At 48.2% G+C, this 18,814-nt stretch overlaps 6 protein-coding genes across 6 annotated transcripts; 5 read left to right on the top strand and 1 right to left on the bottom strand.

Moving 5' to 3' along the window:
- Positions 1-557: 557 nt before the first annotated feature.
- Positions 558-3,127, top strand: ONS95_008281 (uncharacterized protein; the record flags this gene model as incomplete). The annotated part of the gene is made up of 2 exons (XM_058501833.1): positions 558-1,082; positions 1,139-3,127. 2 exons carry the CDS (start codon positions 558-560, stop codon positions 3,125-3,127), a joined length of 2,514 nt encoding a protein of 837 aa, XP_058363155.1.
- Positions 3,128-4,305: 1,178 nt separating this feature from the next.
- Positions 4,306-5,991, top strand: ONS95_008280 (uncharacterized protein; the record flags this gene model as incomplete). The annotated part of the gene is made up of 5 exons (XM_058501832.1): positions 4,306-4,310; positions 4,399-5,209; positions 5,261-5,402; positions 5,455-5,786; positions 5,851-5,991. The coding sequence occupies 5 exons, from the start codon at positions 4,306-4,308 to the stop codon at positions 5,989-5,991; spliced, it is 1,431 nt and encodes a 476-aa protein (XP_058363154.1).
- A 500-nt stretch (positions 5,992-6,491) lies between these two features.
- On the top strand, positions 6,492-8,107 carry ONS95_008279 (uncharacterized protein; the record flags this gene model as incomplete). The annotated part of the gene is made up of 2 exons (XM_058501831.1): positions 6,492-6,876; positions 6,925-8,107. The coding sequence occupies 2 exons, from the start codon at positions 6,492-6,494 to the stop codon at positions 7,884-7,886; spliced, it is 1,347 nt and encodes a 448-aa protein (XP_058363153.1). The 3' UTR covers positions 7,887-8,107.
- A 167-nt stretch (positions 8,108-8,274) lies between these two features.
- On the top strand, positions 8,275-12,068 carry ONS95_008278 (uncharacterized protein). The gene is made up of 5 exons (XM_058501830.1): positions 8,275-8,600; positions 8,676-8,938; positions 9,061-9,172; positions 9,221-10,500; positions 10,561-12,068. The coding sequence occupies exons 1-5, from the start codon at positions 8,460-8,462 to the stop codon at positions 11,735-11,737; spliced, it is 2,973 nt and encodes a 990-aa protein (XP_058363152.1). The 5' UTR covers positions 8,275-8,459; the 3' UTR covers positions 11,738-12,068.
- Positions 12,069-15,186, bottom strand: ONS95_008277 (uncharacterized protein). Its single transcript, XM_058501829.1, has one exon. It carries the CDS (start codon positions 14,525-14,527, stop codon positions 12,236-12,238), a length of 2,292 nt encoding a protein of 763 aa, XP_058363151.1. The 5' UTR covers positions 14,528-15,186; the 3' UTR covers positions 12,069-12,235.
- Positions 15,187-15,337: 151 nt separating this feature from the next.
- On the top strand, positions 15,338-18,572 carry ONS95_008276 (uncharacterized protein; the record flags this gene model as incomplete). The annotated part of the gene is made up of 6 exons (XM_058501828.1): positions 15,338-16,665; positions 16,720-16,739; positions 16,894-17,066; positions 17,115-17,942; positions 17,992-18,178; positions 18,237-18,572. Exons 1-6 carry the CDS (start codon positions 16,524-16,526, stop codon positions 18,570-18,572), a joined length of 1,686 nt encoding a protein of 561 aa, XP_058363150.1. The 5' UTR covers positions 15,338-16,523.
- Between the last annotated feature and the right edge of the window lie 242 nt (positions 18,573-18,814).

The following is an 18,814-nucleotide window of genomic DNA, read 5'->3' as shown; positions in this document are numbered from 1 at the left end:
TGGAGTGCCTCATGGGTAGCGGTATTCAATGAAAGGAGGTAATGAACTCTACGAATGCATATTCGGGACTGTAACCTTACATAGCACGATACCTGAAAGATGCATTTGAACAAAGCATATTTGCATATACTTTCTCGTCCGCTTGGAGTTTTGGTATGGCTCCTTGCGGATTAGAGCGCCTTCTTACTCACATTTCCAACCAAATGAACCCGGACTTGTGCGCCACCTTCTTTCATAAATAGATTCAGCCTGCAATATCGACAGCTCAAAATGACTCTTTATGACTATCATCTTCCAGGAGGCAACTCAGCCTCGTTCACAAGGCTGACAAATTCGGACAGGAGTCACTGCGGGGTCGCTTGAGTGCGGACGTCGGCCTTTGTAAAATTAGTGGTGCCCCTAAGGAAATCATTCAGCAAGCAAACAACTGCTCTAGAGTACCCCACGCCTCTGAACGACACTGTCTACGTGCCAGGACTCCAAGCAACGTAGTCTTAATAAAAGCTCCAACGAACAAAGACCTCACAGAAAGGGGCGTACAAAAGACAATTGACACAATGGACGCTGCTGCGGGATCGACGGGTGCACGGGGAGCTACTGCTTCTGGCCCTGGTACATCTGAATTGCCTTCGAGACCGAGGGGCGATGGCTCGAGAGGTGGGAGAGGCAGGGGCCAAGGTAGAGGAAGGGGGAGAGGGCGAGGAGGAAATGCAAACGGCAATGGAGGAGAAATCGGCCAGCAGACTCAACACCAGAACCACAATGCCAACGCAGGAAGTGCAAGGAGAGGTGGACGAGGAGGCCAGAATCTGACCCAAGGCCAGAGAATGGGACCTGCGGTTTCAGCAGCAGAAGCAAATCCTAGACCGAGTCCTATGAATGCACAGGAGCTGGCGGCAAGATACAAACGGCCAGAGGGTGCGGATGAGAAAGCTGGGGATGAGGGCGAGGCGGAGGTGTGCTTCATTTGCGCGTCGGATATCGAGCATGAGAGTATAGCACCTTGTAATCACCGGACGTGTCATGTCTGTTCCCTACGAATGCGGGCACTGTATAAGGACAAGAATTGTGCTCATTGTCGGGTGAGTAGTCCCCAGCCAATTATTCCGAGATGTCTTGAGCTAATATTATGGTAAAGACACCAGCGCCACTTGTGATTTTTACGGACGACAAGACAAAGAAGTACGAGGACTTTACGAAAGAGGATGTCTTTGATACAGATCCTAATATCGGGATTCAGTACGAGAGTTTAGATATTCGACAGGACACAATATTCCTGCTGCAGTATAATTGTCCGGAACGTACTTGCGATGTGTCTTGTATCAGTTGGCCGGATCTGCATCGACATGTGAGGGTGATACACAAGAAGAAGATCTGTGATCTGTGTTCCAGGCATAAGAAGACTTTCACGCACGAGCATGATTTGTACACTGATGCCGAGCTCTCGAAGCATATGAAGAAAGGAGACGACAATCCTGGTGCGGTGGATCAGAGTGGATTCAAAGGCCATCCTTTATGTTCATTCTGTGGGACAAGATTTTATGGCGATGATGAGCTGTATGTCCATTGCAGGGATAGTCACGAGAAGTGTCATATCTGTAGTGAGACCAATGGAGGCGCTCCGCAGTACTTTCTCAACTACGATGCGTTGTTTGCGCATTTCACGAAGGATCATTGGATTTGTAGGGAGCCGACTTGCTTGGAGAAGAAACTTATTGTGTTTGCCACTGAGATGGATTTGAAGGCGCATCAGTTGACAGAGCATGGCAATACCTTGTCAAAGGATGTACGGAGAGATACGAGAGTGGTGGATATCTCGTCCTTCGATTACAGAGCTCCATATATACAGGAGAGACGTGGTGGTGGTAGTCAGAGAGAACAGCGAGAAGGCCGTGGTCGGGGCAGAGGTAGAGATCCGAATGCAGAAGCAATACCAGCCTCAACTGCTCAGCCTTTACGAAGAGACGAGCAGGCTTTCCAGCGACAGATGGCTATTCACAGTGCTCAATCTGTTACTGGTCGTACTTTCGGAGGTCAGTTAACAGCTGCTTCGGCTCCTACTCCAACTAGAACTCCTGTACCAATGACGATATCACAACCTTCGTCAAGTGTCGTCACGGCTCCTCGACCAGTCAGCACGACGGAAGTATCACAATCCAACATGTCACCTCAAGATCATGCACGTGCAGTTAGACATACAGCTGTCGTCGAACGAGCGAGTAGCATGTTGCAAAATGATGCAACAAAGCTCTCTCAATTTCGCAGTGCCATTTCTTCTTTCAAGAAGAACGCCATCACCGCGCCTGCTCTGATCGATTCCTTCTTTGCCTTGTTCTCAGACACGTCGTCTTCTGCTCTTGGCACTCTCGTTCGAGAGGTGGCGGATCTCTACGAGGATCCCAAGCAAGCAGACTCGATTCGTACAGCATGGAACAGCTGGCGTGCCATTAATGAAGATTACCCGTCACTCCCTGCCGCAAGTAGCAGTAGCAGCAGTTCCATCCCGCTCAACTGGGCCGTCACATCAAGCTCCTCATCATCCTCCGCACCAAAACCCAAGACCAGCCGTGTACTGAAACTGAAGTCATCAACCGCTCAATCATCTCGCTCCTCAGTCTCACAGACCCGATCATGGGGTACAGCATCACCTTCAGTCTCACCTGCTTCCTCCACGAGCATCAATCCCTTCCCTGGTCTTCCAACAGCATCATCATCAAGCAGACCCAGCGTGCCAACAGGCAAGATCTCAACAGTTTCCTGGGCAGCTTCATCTTCTGCTTCAGCATCGAACTCAGCTTCTACCTCTGCGCGTCCTACACCACCGTCATCAAGACCTGCAAGCAGGAATGTAGGCAAGGATAGTAGTGCATTCCCTGCTCTACCACCCGCTGCTAAACCCCAAAGTACGATTTTTGGTTATGGGAATGGGATGGTAAAAAGAGGAGGTAATGCGGTTGCCACGACGGCGAATCCTTGGGCTGTGGGCTCAGGATCGAGTTCAGGCGCTGCTGGTGGAAGTGGAAGTGGTGGGCTTAATGGAGAGGAGGGTGAGGATGGTGAGGGAGCGGGGAAGGGAAAGAAGAAGGGGAATAAGGGGAAGAAACAGGTGTTGATGAATTGGGGATGAGAAAATATGAGATTTGCATTCAGAAATTGAGGTGGGAGTTTGTGAGCGATTGGGTGACGATGATTTGCATGTTCCACTCTGCGGTGGTCGTCAAAAGCGCTGATTTTATGCAAAGCCGGTCATCTAGAAGATATAAATCTTGGAAATAGTCCCAGATGGAGGGAGGAGAGAGCGGGGTGGGGGAATAGAGACAAACATGTCTTTAGGCTACCATAAATATAAATGAATAGAGAAATGATTGAAAGCTTTGTTGTCCAGTGACAACAATGGTACAATATACTATAATGTCGTAAGGTATGGCATAGAAAACTCCCCGAGATGCCTGTAGGGTTCTAGCTAGCTAGACGTCCGTGAGGCTTCCTTGTTACTCTTAAATTCCGGTGTTTAGACACCATTCCGACAGCATGCGGATACAACTTACTCTATCTACTAGCAGCCATGACTTTCGAGAATCCGGCGAATTGGCTCGTCCGCTATCTCACCCGAAACTCAAAATGCACCGTTAGGTACATCCCGTCCCATCTCGAGTCAGAGGACAGGAGCTGACCAACTCAAAGAATACCAGTTGTCAGCATTAGCGCAAATTTTATGAAGTTAAAGAAGCCAAGCTCATATTTTCAGGGTCTTTGATGAGTGCAAGGACGGCCCTAGGGGCACTTTTGAGTTTCTCGCTTCAGTTTCTGGATCCACTCTTGCCCGGAGGCAACCTAGCTTCCCCCATGTTTAGGGTTTAGTGCAGTATTGTGAACTCAATTTGAGGCCTGCGAGTAATGTGGATTGGGCGGGCCGGGTGGGTTCAAATCAGGCTTCTTATCTGGAGGTTGGGACGGGATTGATTTGTATTGGAGTGGATTGTTAGATATGTGTATATGTCCCAGGTCTGTCCTGCTTTGTCGTGTAGCTTTTTGTTTTCTCAATTTGAAACACCTCGCTTGAGGTTGTTGACTTTCGTTGTAGTTGCTTGACCTGACTTTGTTGTACTTTGGAGACTTTGGAGGAGACAGTACCTGGCGAAGGGATGTCGTTCTCTTCCAGCACGAAATGGGTTCCAAGGTCAAGCAAGGCTGTGTCGGTCTTGATTGTAGTTTCGTCGACATTTATGGCTACAGCAAGTTGCTTCTCAGGCACAGAGGAAATATATGCTGACACTATTCGAGACTCTAGGGTTTGATAGCTCGATGATGTATGTCACCCTTCTGTGTCTGAACTCTTTCAGATGGAATATTAGATGCACATCCCAAACACTCTAAAGCCCAACTAATAGTTTCCAGGAACGCACTCAACATCCTTCCGTCATATACAGACTACTTCTCTCTCACGACCACGACACTCGCTCTCAATACCTCCGCAGTCTGGCTCGGTGGCTGCTTAGCAGGAATGTTCTTCGGTCTCGTAACTGACTGTGTCGGCCGGAAAAACGCCATGCTCATCGCAGCACTCATCACAATCTTCGCCGCAATCCTCCAAGCAGCCAGTCAGAACATAGCCATGTTCGTCATCTCCCGCATTTTGATTGGACTGGGCATGAATGGTAGTGCGACAGCTGGCCCAGTCTACATTGCCGAGACGCTGAAGCCCCAGTGGCGAGGATGGGGTTTGGGTTTGTTCTTTGACTTTTATTACGTCGGGGGCCTGATCTCGGCTGGTATTACGTATGGAACGGCGAGGATGCAGAGTACGTGGGCTTGGAGACTTCCTTCTGCTTTGCAAGGTCTGTTCAGTATCCTCTGTATCGTCATTCTACTGTTCATCCCAGAGTCTCCGAGATGGCTCATCCATAAGGGACGGAAAGAAGAAGCTATCGAAGCTATTGCTCTTACTTGCGCAGACGGCAATAAAGACGATCCGGTTGTGAAAGTGCAGTATCAGGAGATTGTTAATACGCTTGCTTGGGAGAAGGAGCAGGGTGAGACGTTGAGTCTGCTGCAGACTGTTAAGACACCTGGTGCTAGGAAGAGGATGATGCTTAGCTTGAGTGTTGCGGTGTTTACGATGTTGAGTGGGAATAATATTGTTAGTTATTATTTGGGGACGATGTTAACGAATGCGGGCATCACGGATAGTACGACTCAACTTGAGATTGTGAGTCTCAAGTCCTTGGTTCTGGTGCGATGCGTGCTGACTTTTGAGTAGAACATCATTCTCAATGCTTGGTGTCTGGTTATATGCCTCTTTGGGACATCACTCCTGGATATCCTGGGTCGCAGGTCCCTGGCTGTCTGGTCGACTGGTCTTCTGACAATGTTCATCTTTATGATCGGTGGTCTCACAGCTGGTATGTTCTTTCTTACCCACCTTCTGACACAGGAACTAACGTCTCCATACAGCCTACGGCACTTCAACCAATACTGCCGGAGTCTACGGTACCGTAGCATCAATCTTCCTATTCCAAGGCTCATACTCTTTTGGATGGACACCACTTACGATGGTATATCCTCCCGAAGTACTGAACTTCAGCATCCGCTCGAACGGCATGGCAATTTACGCATTCATCGTCAATGGCGCAGGCTTGCTGGTGACGTTCGCGTTCCCGCATGCGCTAAATGCTATTGGATGGAAGACATATATGATCAATGGGGCTTGGGATGTGCTTGAACTTGTTTTTGTATTGTTATTTTGGGTTGAGACGAAAGGGAAGACTTTGGAAGAGATCGATGAGGTATGTTGAGGTCTCATGCGCTGTGAGGGAACAGACAACAGTGTGTGCTAACGAAAGGGTGTAGTTCTTTGATGGGGAGAAGCATAGTGATGTCCCGGATCTGGAATCGATCATGAAGGGGGAGCCGAGACATGAGGATTTGGTTGTTGATGGTGTTGAGCCGGTCACGAAAGTCCCTGTCAAGGTTTCGAAGCAGGCGGGCTAGAGACAACGGCCAATCACAAGTGTTAACGTTGAGGATGCTTCCTGGCTTAGGAGGAACTTATCCATTGCAGAATATACGAGTGCAGCATACAGGCGTTCTTACTGCCTTAATAGGCTCCTGGTAGTTTGGTCAGCTCGCTAATTTGTTGGGGGTAAACAGAGAAAGTTTGCTGGTGATGCTGAACTTTAAGACATGCGATTTCTATTGGTCCAAACCTCGCTTCCGCTCATGAAACTTGGTTCATGTACCAGCTATGGGTACATTTGCCACTTGTAGCAAGCGGTCGATCAACTCAAGTTACATGACTAGAAATGCTCGTAAGAGTGGGGCAATCAACCCGTTCCCCGCACCTAAGTAGTTGCCATCCAAAGCACAGCCCTGACTTTGAGTGCAATTTCTATACATATCGGAAGTCTTTTTGTACATCTTCACCATATGAGGAGAGCCACAAACGCTTGTTGTGCGAAGAAGTATTGCCCTCGCATTTTTCAACTGCCGCAATGCCAGGTTTCCCTTCGGAGGCATTCACCTCATGGCCAGTCTTCACATCCTGCAATGGCGAAGGTGCTCCTGGTGCTCCTCCAGAAGAGCTGATCCAATACAAAAAGGACATCGTGGAAAGTTATGGTGAAGCAGCTATCAGAACCAGCTGGCTGAATGTATGCAAAGAACTTGAGATCCTTACTGATGAGATCAGCGAGAAGGGCACCAACATCATTCCGGAAGTGTCGTATGATGAGATACTAGAGTTGAGCGGTGACAAGAAGGCTGAGCTACAGAAGAGGGGATGTTTTGTTGTTAGGGGTGTCGTGAGTGAAGACTTGGCAACAAAGTGGTACAAGGATGTGAAGAAGTATTATGAGGATAATAAGTCGAAAGTTACTGGTAGGTCGTTAATGACATGGCGTGGTGGGTCAAATCTGATTAGTTTAGGCTGGCCGGTGGCAACTCTTTTCGTACTGAGTCTGTACTGGTCCCCGACACAACTTTCTGCTCGCTCTCATCCTCGCCAATTACGCCTTCAGCGCGAACTGAATTCTTGGTGGCATGACTCACCAACTTCACCTACCACATCCACAGATCCCCTATCATACGCAGATGCCGTCCGGATTAGACCTCCGAAGATTCCTTTCCCGGGTCTAGGACCACATATCGATGCTGGTTCCCTATGCAGATGGGTTGATCCCGCCTATCAAGGAGTGTATTCGGAGATCTTCGCGGGAAGTCCAGAGAAGCATGACTGCTACGATATTGAGAAGCGGAAAGATGCAAAGCAATCTATCTTTGGACAGAGTTATAACTCTAGTGTTCTGCGCGCGTTTCAAGGCTGGACTACCTTGACAGGCGCTGGGAAGTCGGAGGGAAGTCTAGTATTATATTCTGATGTCAAAACTTCAATCGCCTATATTCTTCTCCGGCCTTTCTTCAAGCCTCCAATCTCTACCAAAGAAGAGGATATCATGGATGCCTCGAAATGGATATTCGAAATCTCCGACCCCTGGTTTCCGGGAACATTCAGGAACGATTCACAATATGCTTCTCCATCTTCACATCCACATCTTCGCATGACAGAATGTATGTTCAACATCCCAAGAATGATTCCTGGAGATACAGTCTGGTGGCATTGCGACATGCTCCATGCTGTTGAAGTTGAGCATTTTGGCGAATTTGACGCAAGTGTGGCATATATTGCTGCAACACCAACGACGGAGCTTAACAAGAGCTATATGAGAGAGCAGGTTAAAGCATTCTTGGATGGAGGGAAGGTGCCGAAAGATTTTGAGAAGGATGCTGGGCCGCAGAGATATGAGTGTAATTTTGTTGGATGGGGTGGTGAGGATGCGATTTTGAGTGGAGAGGAAGGGAGGAGAGCGGCTGGATTAGTTGGGCTGTGATTTGTTATGAGAACAAAGCTCATACTTATTGTCTTTTGCCTTTGATTTGACATTACTGTTTGCTTCCTCTGTGATCAGGATTGCAGCCGACAAGTTCTTGTCTGAAGAGCCGAAAGTTTTTCGCTAAAGCCGCTTCCTCGCGACTCCCACTCGCTAGAGGCTACAAGATTGTTTACTTTCTGAATCTCCCCTATATTCTTCCAAACATGGCTGACGAGCTCGGTTAGTGATAAAAAAATTGAATTGAATTACAAGCCAGAAGAAACAGTACGGCCAGACTGGGTCCGATTGTCCAATAAGATGAAGGATCGAACCCGCCTGTGATACGCCATGCATGATGCATGGCGCTTCTGCAGCCTCACCCCAGTTTCCGCATCGTGACAACGCACAGCATCTTGTACCACACGTTACCATGAACGACATCCATTTCTAAGTTTAATTTATGCGTTCTATCTCAGCAAACTAGGTATAATTCCGGCTCGCCAACGGCAAACTGTATTTCACCAGTCCAAGTACCTATCAGCGTACACGAACGGTTTCTTCCCCTGGCCCCTACCCGAGAACTCGATCAAGATGGCAGAGGTCTTAGGCGCTGTATCTGCGGCTACAGCTCTAGCTGAGCAGTGTGGGGAAGTCATCAGATGTGCATGTGATGTCTATGCGAAGTACCAGAACCCAGATGAAGTCAGAAGGCAGCTGGTACAGATTCAACGAGTGGGTCGTCCCCTGATCACTATTTTTGTCGACTATGTCATTTCCGGAATCATAATAGAAACTGATAACATTTAGCTAGCCGATGTGTGCGATCTTATCAGCAAGAATCGAGCACTCCAAACCGTTGCCATGGAGTCAAATCTGCTTGCTTGTGGAGTTTTTGTTAGCGAATTTCAGGCGGTCCTGACCAAGGTCAAGATTGGTGCTGCGGATAGCAAATGGGTAAAGTTGAGGAAGGCTTTTACTTCGGTTATGAAGGAGAAAGAAGTGAAGGATCTCTTTGCCAATCTTGAAAGAGAGAAGATGAACCTCTTGCTCTGTGTTGGTGAAATAGACACGTAAGTGCAAAATCTGGAATTGCTGGTTGATCCATCCATGAGACTGGCATGGAGAATTCTACCATCCGGATCATAGCAACCAGTTGGATTTATGACTTGCAAGTCACTGAACTATTCCTTAGCTCACTTCTGAGTTCAATCGGTTACGACATCGATGAGTTGACACGAAGTGTCGAAGGGGTGGCAATTACTGTCGAAGAAATTGCTGAGGGAGTTCAGGCAATACGCCTCACGGTAAGGATCCCTGCAATACATTAAAACATGCTGATTCGTACCTCCTAGACGGAATTGTTGGAAGAAAGAATGATGTCCCCCCTTCCGACAGTGGTAAAAATGACTGACAGGGATTACTTTGAGGTTCCAAACAGGCGAGTCAGCTACTTCGTAGGACGTGAGGATATTCTCCAAAAAATCGAAAAGGGAATTTCAGTTGGAGCTGGACCGCAGGTATTCGTTCTTCGTGGTCTTGGAGGTCAAGGCAAAACTCAGATCGCGCTCGAACACTGCCGTCGAGAGCAGAAAAAGGGAGTCCGCGCTATCTTCTGGGCCGATGCCAGTTCCCAGGAGTCCGTCAAGAAGAGCTTTCTAACGATAGCTGCAAAACTCAAAGGATCTGACCAGCCCGCAACAGCAGAACTCGTATCATTCATACTAGACACACTTCGAGATTGGCCAGAGTCTTGGCTGATGGTTTTTGATAATCACGACGACGTCAAGAGCTTTGATAACCTTCAAGACTTCTTCCCAGATTCTGATAAGGGTTCAATTATCGTTACCACACGAAGCACGGCCGCGAGTTACCTTGCTAGCGACCTAGACTATTTGGTTGAACTGGATGGATTGTCCGAAGCTGAGTCTCTGGACCTCTTATGGAAGCAGTGCCGTCTGAAGCAAACGGCCGCAGATCTGATTCCTTCCAAAGACATTGTCCGCCGGCTTGCCTTTCACCCACTTGCAATCACCCAAGCCGGATCATATATCGGAAAGCAAAAGATTCGTCTCAACCAGTTTATGGATCACTACAACAAAAGAAGGGACAAAATTATGAAGCACACACCACAGCTGTCCCAATATCGGCGCCATCTTACCCAGGACGAGAAGGAGACTTCACTCAATGTCTTTACGACTTGGGAGCTTTCCTTACAGCAGCTTCTCGAAACCTCAGAATCTGGAAAGGAGAAAAAGGACTTACTGACTTTGTTAGCTTTCTTCGATTGTAAAGACATCTCAGAGCAACTGTTTAGCGCCTACAGCGAAAGAGCACAAGCTTGGCCTGCAAGTTACCACTGGCCGGTTGAATGTCTCAAACCTTGTCTTGGAGACACATTTCCGGACGGTCAAATAATGTCGGGATTCAACCCGGACAACGTGGTTTTAGATGGTGAAATGCAGTGGGACGCTGATAATTTTGTGGATATCTTGAACGACCTTCTCGAAATGTCGCTCGTTCAGTCTTGGTCACGAGCCGAAGACGAATACTGCCACCTTTCTCTTCATCCCTTGATCAAAGACTGGATTCGCCTTCGGAGTACCGACGAAGAGACTCTTCGTTATGCACTAGTGTATGAAAATCTCGCATACGTTTATTTTACTCCAAAATGCTGACAACATATTCTCCCCAGATCAAGCTCGGTTCTCCGAGCCGTTCTCGAAGCTAGCCAAAAGCAAGGGCCTTTTAGCATTCCTTTGCCTACCCAGCAAGTCCTGCTCTCACACATCGACGCATATAATGAAAATCTCACTGTACTTCAAGAAAGAGGTTTATTGAGGTTTAATTCATGGCACAAACATGACCTTGATTCCTGCGATGAGATCATTGGAAAGTTTCTGCTCCAATGCGGTCGCTATTCTGACTACGAGAAAACTGCAAAGCGATTAGTTGACTTCTCCACTACAGATCTGGGATCTGAGCTAGACATATCGGAGAACCTAAGATGGTTGGGCAACCTAGGTGTCGCGTACGCTGCTCAAGGAAAGTTCCAGCTAGCCGAGGAAACATGGCGCCAGATTCTCGACCAAAGACAAACTTTACTGGGTTCGGATCACGTCGATACGCTTCGAAGTACCAGCGAATTGGCAATCAGCTTATTCGATCGGGGAGAGTTCGAAGAAGCGGAAAAGTTTGCGATTGCAGCGTCCGAAGCTCAAGAACGGATACTGGGTTTCGAGAGCCAGGATACTTTGTGGAGTCTGAATCTGCTTGGCATGATATACAGGAAGCTCAATAAGTATGAAAAGTGTAGGGAAGTCCTCGAAAGAACACTCAAAGGGCGAGAAGAGTTGCTAGGACCGAATGACTTAGAGACGCTCGATACAGTAGATCTTCTCGGGCTGCTGTTCAAAGACCTGGGAGACTTGGAGGCGGCGGAGAAGATGATGCGTCGCTCGTTTGTGGGGACGGAGGAAATTCTCGGAAAGTACCATCCGATGACGCTGTTGAGCGTCAATAACCTTGGGTTGGTGCTTCACTATTTGGATCGGCTGGACGAGGCAGAGGAAATGATGCGGCGTGCTGTGGAGGGAGGGACGAAGGCGCGAGGACGGGAGCACTATGAGACACTTTTGAGTCTCTGGAATCTGGCGAAGATCCTTAGAGATCAGAAGAAGTTTGAAGAGTCGCGTGTTCTCTGGATAGAAGCTTGTGAGGGGTTCCAGAGATCTCTTGGACCAGGGCACCATCGAACAATGGGGTGTTTGCAGCAGTATGATGAGTTGATGGAAACTATTGCTTCAAACAGAGCAGCCAGTACGCTGGAAGCAAGCGAAGAGCCTCAAGGGACTACAACTCCACTAATCTGAGCCAGAGCAGACATTGTGTCCAGCATGCTGCGTTTGATGCTTCGAGCTGTCGATTATGCCACCATTGAATCGGATAAATCCGGATCTAGGAATGCACTCTGCACGGCCAGCTTTCCTCAGAGTTAAACTCGAGTAATTTCTGCTAGTTTGTCAGATACGATGTCATGCTGACGCTCATTTCTCGCAGAGTGGATATTTATTTGCAGAAACGTTCCGCGATCAATGCGGTTCGTCATTGTGGTCGCTCCTCGATAAGACACGAAGGATCCAGAGATCTGAGCTGAAATTACGGCGCTGGATAACAAAGAAGATGCTGAGGTAAGGGAGAACTTATGATTGGACCTTGAATTATTGTACTGGATTGTAAAAGTATATACAGAATATTAGGTTGAGTAATAGTACATCGTCGTCTATACGTGCAAACCCCAAATGTATGCCATGACTCCGTTCCTCGTTCCCCATGCAATGCACAATGAAGCGTCTGTACACGCCTACTTATTAGAAAAGCCCCAGCGCTCCCAAACCGAGCATAACAGATATCTGTACTGTCATGTACACCAAGGAGCTGCTCTCTACTCTCACACCCGCGCTCTTCTTCTTTCCCGTTGGCGTTGCGGTGAAAGTCGCATCTCCACCACCGACAGTGACTGTTCCGATAATTTTGATAGTTCCACCCGAAAGACTCAAGACGTCGCCGCCCACAGTGACCCGCCCGCCAGCCGTCAAAGTCTGTCCGGCAACCACCAAGCTAGTAATAGGCGCTTGGATCTCGGTTGAGAAAGTTGTTCGACTTGGCGTTGCCGTGGCACCATTGACAATGACTGCATTTCCCGTAGGTGAAAGCGAGATCACCTGCCCAGAGATAGTCACAGCCGAGCCAGGCGAAAGCGTTTGACTTCCGATTATGAAAGCAGACGCTGAGTTTTGTGTGAAAGTCGAGGACCCAATAAGAATTACAGGAATGGTGTCCGGACCTTGAGTTTGTGTTGGCACGGGGGCAGGAGTTGGATTTGGTAAAGGCAATGTTATGACTTGACCGCTAGCTGTGATGGCACTTCCGGGGAACAAAGTCTGCGTGCCGATAACGAATCCAGAAGCTGTATTTCCGGTGATGCTTGTCCCGTCAACTACGACTATTGCTGGTGCGGGACCGGTGCTACTTTCGCCTGAAGAGGAGGGTGTAGCTTTTGGGGGTGCTGGATTAAGAATTATTGCTCCTCCTGAGGCAGCCGAGACTTGCTGTCCGTTCACTGTTATTGCGGAGCCAGGAACTAAGGTTTGTGAGTCGAAGATGAAGTTCGATGCTGTATCTTGGCTTATAGTCTGAGATCCAATGATAATGGGTCCTGGAGTTGGAGTGTTGGTGATGGTAGGAATGGAAGGAGAAGGTGTCGTAAGGTGTGTCGAAACTTCTTCTGAGCTTGTAATGCCATTTAATTGCGTCGTGGTAGGTCCTTGCTCGGAAGTCGGGGATACAACCTGGCTTTCTGTTGCAATTGAGGTTTGGATCGGTACAACTGACGAGACACTTGAAACTGATATAGGCTGATTTGTCGGTTGTGGCTCAGCGCATTCCGTAGGACAGCCAGGAGGGGCGGGCTCTATGGAAGACGAAGGTAGAGGTACTTGTGTATCGTGGATCGTCGTTGCAGAAACAAGCGGCGAGGAGGTTGTCCCAACTGGCCCTTCTAGAAGACTTGTGGAGGGCGAGTTCGGCAACTGGGGAATCTGACTTGTAGGAGCTGATATTGCAGCAGTGGGAGCGAGAGACGTGGATGTTTCAGGTGCCGGTGGGGGATATTGTTCTGTAGTGGTCGTTATGATGAGCGTTGTGCTTGAAGATGTGTTCACGGGGCCAACATTTGGACCACTGGACTCGGTTTGTTGTTGTGGAGGGACTGGAGCAAGTGTCGTGCTGGTCGAGATTGTTGCTGAAGTTGACGTACCAAGATCAACACTTGTGTTGATGGGAACAGGCGGTTGCTCTTCTGATGTTGAAGGTGCTTGCGGCGGAGACACTTGAACTGGAGATGTTACAACAGTAACAGTATGAGAACACAGTCCTTGGAACGGCAAAAACGGCGTGCCCAGAGTTGAAGTTATGGTTGCTGTACAGGGCTCAGGTGATGGATTGGATATCGAAGAAGTGCTCACAACCGTTGGAGTGAAAGGACTTGAACTTGTTGGGGAAATAGAAATGGAGAGCTGTGTTTCCCTAGCACTAGAAGTTGAAACTGTTGTCCGGCTTGTGCTACTTGTTGACACCAGGATGGAAGTTCCCTTCACTGTGCTGACGATTGTAACTGTTTGACTACAGGAACCCGTTCCCAGAACCAAAAACTCCCCTAGAATCGAAGTCACTGTCGCAACACAATCAACTTTAGTTGAACTAGTGGGCGAGGATGGTGTAGGGCTTTGTGCTGGAGTCTCCTCGACTTTGGTACTGGACGAGGTGAGGCTGATAGATTCTAAACTGGTTGGCGGCGTCGCGCCAGCTGATTGAGTCAGACTTGACTTCCTCGTCGATTCTATCGAAGATGTCGTTTCTGATGCTGTCGTATGCGTTTTCGATTCGATTGGTTGAATTGTTGACGTGACAGTAAATGTATGACTACACGACCCCGCCTGGGCTGTAAATTTTTCGCCCAAAATTGAAGTGACGGTTGTTGTACATGGCGGCAGATTCGCCGTCCGGCTTTCAGATTCCGATACTGTTATAGTAGAGTTGAGCTCCCTCTGCGCAACTAGTACTGCTGTCCATCTATCAGTATAATGAAAACAAGAGAACATGGAGACTTTTAACCTCTATTACTGGAAAGACTGTGCGATGTGACTACTTGAAGGAGAGCCAACGATCCGATAGTGAACACTATCGAGACATACATTATGAATGCGCATTGAGACAAAGGGCTTCCAACCCAATAAACGAATGGCGAATAGCGATACCTTATTGAATGAAGAAATGAAACAACAAAACATAAATTGGGAAAGCTTCAGATGACATATCATTGCGGCGCTTTGGGGTCTTGTTGGTACTATTGGTACGACAGAGGCTGAGCGGCATCTTGCATCTTGACCAAATTCTCACAGGGGTCAAGTGTGCCTCGAGTTGTACGTGGGGGGGCCGATCAGACTGCTATCAGATCAGAGACCCGGCAAATTTTACATCCACTCTGGGCAAAGAACAAATGAGGGATCTCTACTTGGCCACAGTTTGCGGACCTGACGGTACCTGCAGAACAGATAGAACGTCGAGGTCATACGAAGCCAAAATGAGAAAATGGGGACAAAAATAACGCGACTGCAAGTGAAGGATTTAGGTGCATGTGAACTTGGCCGATTTGGTGCCCCCATAACTGCAGGACGGATATGCATGATGCACAGCCGTCAGTCAACTACTATCAGGAACGAAGAGGGGAATGGGAAGGATGGGCTGGGGTATTGGAGTCTTGGAGGCGCAGACTGTTAGTCGAGTAAGCTCAGCGGTTATTTTTAGGACAAACTTTTCGCTTACGTGACCCGATATGGACAAGCGGGTGGGGCAATCGCGGCGCGAGCCTTCGCAGCACCAACCGAAATCAACCTCGCGACTGCCTTTCATTTCCATCACAACCAACACACGACATCGCCAACCATCATAAGACTTCTCCGCCTCCACGGAATCGCCTCATTCTCTTGTCTGTAGATCATGCTCTCATATCTCTGCAGATGCAGCCTCAGTCGAAGCGGTTCGACTGAAAGGCTCGCTCAAGTTTCGCTCAACTGTCGCTCGCTTGTCAACAAATGGTTCAACCACTTTCGATACTCGTGGTGGTTCAAAGAAGTCTTTGATACAAAAGTTCCTCAGGGCAGGTCTATCTACTTCCCTCTCCAACAAGCTGCTACTCGTTGGTATAATCACTTGTCAATCTGCCAACGCCTACTCCCAGCTCCTCCCGTCCCTTTCGACCTTCGGACATTGGCAGCTAAGAATTCCCGTCTCGAATTCCTCAAGTGGGAGGGTGATATTGTGATGAAAAGTTTTTCGAAACTCATGGTACAACGTTGGAGTTTCAAGTTCGTTCTTTTGTGTGGCACATAGAAGTCTCCAACTGCTCGCCAACGCGAATATTGCCTCACCCAAATCGGGTTCACCTCCAATCAGAGAGCGGGTCTGAGGTCAATCTATCGACATCTCCAGTCCCGAGGGCTCATCAACAATAGGTTACGTTGCCATTTATGATTCTCTACGTCTCTCAAGTCATTCGATCCCGAGCTGACGAGCTGCGCCTGCCGCGATGGAATTAAGATTGAGCCTCAATCTTATGGGCTTGTATCCATGAGATATTCTCCGCATGGGATGTAATCTTCACCGCGTCTCTCGACTCAATCATGAAGCCGGTCGCCCATCTCGCGCCTAAGACATCGATTGATTGGAGTCGCTTCGCGGCGTGGTCATCCGTGGCTCCGACAAAGTGTTGCTGACCACCATACCAAATTTACATGCTCACTACTTGGTGTGGTATATTCTGGGACTCGCCAAACAATGCAAGCCGTCCCCATTGACTCTACTAAGCCAAACAGACCAATAGGATCAAATCATTCAGCTGAGTAGCTCCAACCTTCTGCAACAAACTCTTCCGGTTGAGAGTACATATGTTCCAGACGTTTCAGGTATTTCCAAACTCTGTTGCTCACAAACTTATCAAGACTCAATTTATCCAGAGCTTGATCCCTGGCCAGGTTATTTTCTTAAGTATGAACTTTCTTTGAGTCTATTCCTTCAAATGTTTCGCAACTCTTTGCGATGACTCCATGGAGAGCGTGGCAAGTCGTTGCTATAGGCCATGTGCTGTTTCGACTCCCACCATGTGAAGCTGCCACATCGACCTCTTCGAAAGTGTCGCAAGCCACCCCGGCACCTCTTGTTGTTCCTCCAAGTCAAGTTTGTACGTTTTTTCGATCCTATTTTCTGCAGAGCATGCTGACATATGATTTTCCAGGGGACGGCAGTGATGGTCCAGTGAGTTGTCCTCAAAACATATGTACCATCAACTGGCAATATGGCAGAATGCAAGGTGGCCTTCAACTTCAACCACTTCTACAGCCTATTGAGCTGTGCATTCATTTGCTACTGTTTAGATCAACCTTAATTCTGTGAACTAACTTTTACCAAGTGGTCTTCTTTCTTCCTCCGTGTTGGTTCACCTCCACAAACGGTCAGGGTTCTGTTATCAACAGCCAGCAACCAGCCTTTGGTTGTACTTCCTGATGGATGCTCTTTGGGCGATCCATCAGACTGTGCAAATAGCAGAGGTGGGATTTACCAGACTAACTTCTCTTCTACATGGTAAGTGATTCTCAAATAGAACGCTGTCAACGTGGCTCACAAAATAAGGACCCCGAACAATTTCACGGCAGGCGGAGTTTTTCATCTCGCCGTTGAAAACAGCATTGGGCTTTCCGTCGACGTCGCCTATGGAAGCGATACTGTTGCCCTAGGTTACGTTGGAAGTGGTGTACCCGCCTTGGACAATCAAACTGTGGGAGGAGTTACGTCCAAGGACATCTTCATGGGGCTCTTTGGAGTCAACCCCGCCGCAACAAATTTCTCTGCTTCCAGCACTCCCGTGCAAAGCTACATGGCAAATCTGAAAGCCCAAAAGCAAATCCCTTCTCTGTCTTATGGATATACCGCCGGCAACAAATATCGGTTCAACACAGTTCTCGCAAGCCTAACGCTTGGAGGATACGATGCTTCGCTGTTCCTTGCTAACGATCTAACATTTCGTATCAATGATGAAAACAGCTCAGAATTGGGGGTGAATGTCAACGCTATCACTATTTCATCACAAAATGGCGGAATAAGAGGTCTTAAATCATCCGTATTTCCAGCAATGATCGACTCAACGGTACCGTACCTGTACCTCCCAAGCGAGGTTTGCCGACAATTCGAAGACGCATTTGGCTTGACTTACGACTACGACTCGGGACTCTATTTCGTTGATGATTCATTACACAACAAGCTCGTGCAGCAAGCTGCCAATGTCACGTTTACTCTTACGAACTCGACTTTGGCGGTCGATGTTGACATTGTTCTTCCATACGCAGCTTTCGACCTAGTCGCGAAGTGGCCGTTGGTTCAGAATACCACCAGATATTTTCCTTTGAAAAGAGCAGTCAACAACAGTCAAACCATACTTGGTAGAGCGTTCCTCCAAGAAGCGTGAGTGTTCTTTTCAAGGTGCCTTCAACAACCAGCTAACAGTTCTCAGGTATCTTATCGCCGATTTTGAGCGCTCAAACTTCTCTATACATCAAATGAAATGGGATCCGAATGCAAAGGGCGACATCCAAGCGATACTTCCGATATCTGCAACCGCAGCACCAGGAAGCAGCCCACGAAAGCTTCCTACTGTCATCGTCGTGGCTATAGCCGTGGGAGGGGCGCTCTTCTTTACAGTGTGTATCCTCTATCTTGTGCTACTTTTCAACACGCCAAGATACTAATTTTATCAAGGTATTTGTCAGTTGCGTAATAATTATTCGCCAAAGGTACCAGAAGATCAAAAGTTTGAGCTCGCCTGCTCCCAATTCGAAAGCCTCGAGTCAATCATTCCAAGAATCAATGTCACCATACTCGGTATTCATGTTCAAAAGCGAGCTAGACGCGCGCGATACACAGCAAGTCAGTCCTGAACTTACTGCTGTGCCATTCAGAGGCACATTGATAAGAGTGCAGACATTTCACGAGCCAGAAGTGGTCCACGAGCTACCAGTCAGCGAACCGGTTGAACGCGAAGTCGCGGGATCTCCAGTTGAAGTGATGCTGCAGCAGACTAGAGCAGCATTCTAGAGCAGCATTATAGGGAGAGAATGCAAGAATCTCAAGCTCGTGTGAGAAAGGGAAGAGACGCCGCTGCGGAAGTGAGAGTTCTGGAGAGACATAGCCAGGTTGGAGCTCCTGCGGAGTCCTGGATGCGGTATGGGTGAAGTCGCATCTCATGGCTTCGATCGTCAGAACAAACACTATGTACCCTGGACCGACAGAGTCGTATTGTCACAGCGAAGAAAGGACAAGCCCCCCAGGAACAGATC

This window comes from Cadophora gregata, assembly GCF_030347475.1.
Source record: "Cadophora gregata isolate MNR1 chromosome Unknown scaffold_2, whole genome shotgun sequence".
NCBI classification, from domain to species: Eukaryota; Fungi; Ascomycota; class Leotiomycetes; order Helotiales; family Ploettnerulaceae; genus Cadophora; species Cadophora gregata.
This window is presented reverse-complemented; position numbering and strand designations above follow the sequence as displayed.